Below are 1,128 nucleotides of genomic sequence, written 5' to 3'. Positions count from 1 at the left end.
GATACAAAATTAAATATAAATTTTTAAATATAAATGTTATATACATATATTTTTTGATCATATAAATAATATACAAGTAATATAGACAAATGAGATGACAAATACAAAATATTGTAAATACATAAATATCTTACATGAATATTTGAATACTGGTTTCTCCTCGAATTTATCCTTTTTAAGAAAAGTACCTCCAAAACCAGCAAGCGCCCGTTCCTTGGCAACAGTTCGAGTAGAACTCGATCCGATTCCAGAATAACTGCTTCTACAGCTTGGTAGGTTACTTCCACCGGAAGCATTTCTACCGAGTATGCTGACGCCAGATCTACTTCTGTATGCTCCTGTATCACCCTGTAATCACAAATGAAAAGCATATGCACAATTTTTAACTATTTATCTTAATTTTATAAATGAGCTTTGCGTAGTTTGATTATCGAATACCTAAATAGATTCATATTATAAAATGATACCCTAAAAAGTGTGTGTATACCTATTATACAAAATTTCTAAAATTTTATTTAAATAAAATTCACATCTTTATTATATAGCACTGTAGAAAATTAAAACTTTGATAAATTGTTTAAATTATACTTCATTTTGCAATACATTATTAATGATTGTAATAGCAAAATTTATCAATTACTTCTTGCGTTTATAGTAAGAAGGGATCAGACGTTAAGCTAATAAGACACGCAAAAAAGGGCTGTGGGTGCTCCAGGATATTAAAGATAATGAGGATAATACGGATAATGTGTAGTTTGCATTACCAAGAAGAACGCATCTGATGAATGTCTTCATCAAGAATCTTTTTGCTCAACGAATAAAAATAAATTTAATATATCATTATCTTTAAAGCAAAATATAAATATAAGTACAACTAAATGTTATTTTGAATAACATCGGATTTATAAAATATCATAATTGAGGAGATGGGCGGAATAAAGGCACAATTCTACTCCTTTTTTCGGCAATTAATTTTTGTATTGATCGTAAGAGAAGATTTGTAACATGTAACTTCTTAAAGACATTACATAAATTCATTTAATATTGTATCTATTTATGTATAATAAAAAAAGTAGCAAATTATTGTAATTTTTATTATTATCAAGATTTTGTAATAGATTCTTTATT

General features: G+C 27.0%; 1 protein-coding gene across 1 annotated transcript in view; it reads right to left on the bottom strand.

The window, feature by feature from the left end:
• LOC108693911 (serine-rich adhesin for platelets-like) overlaps positions 1-1,128 on the bottom strand; it is a 21,184-nt gene that overhangs the window by 6,715 nt on the left and 13,341 nt on the right. The window contains exon 2 of the mRNA XM_018203108.1: positions 135-348. Within this exon, the coding sequence (XP_018058597.1) occupies positions 135-348 (214 nt within the window). The remainder of the gene's footprint in view (positions 1-134; positions 349-1,128) is intronic.

The sequence above is a fragment of the Atta colombica genome, unplaced genomic scaffold, assembly GCF_001594045.1.
Source record: "Atta colombica isolate Treedump-2 unplaced genomic scaffold, Acol1.0 scaffold111, whole genome shotgun sequence".
NCBI lineage: Eukaryota > Metazoa > Arthropoda > Insecta > Hymenoptera > Formicidae > Atta > Atta colombica.
The sequence above is the reverse complement of the archived record's forward strand: the minus strand, read 5'-3'. Positions and strand labels throughout refer to the sequence as shown.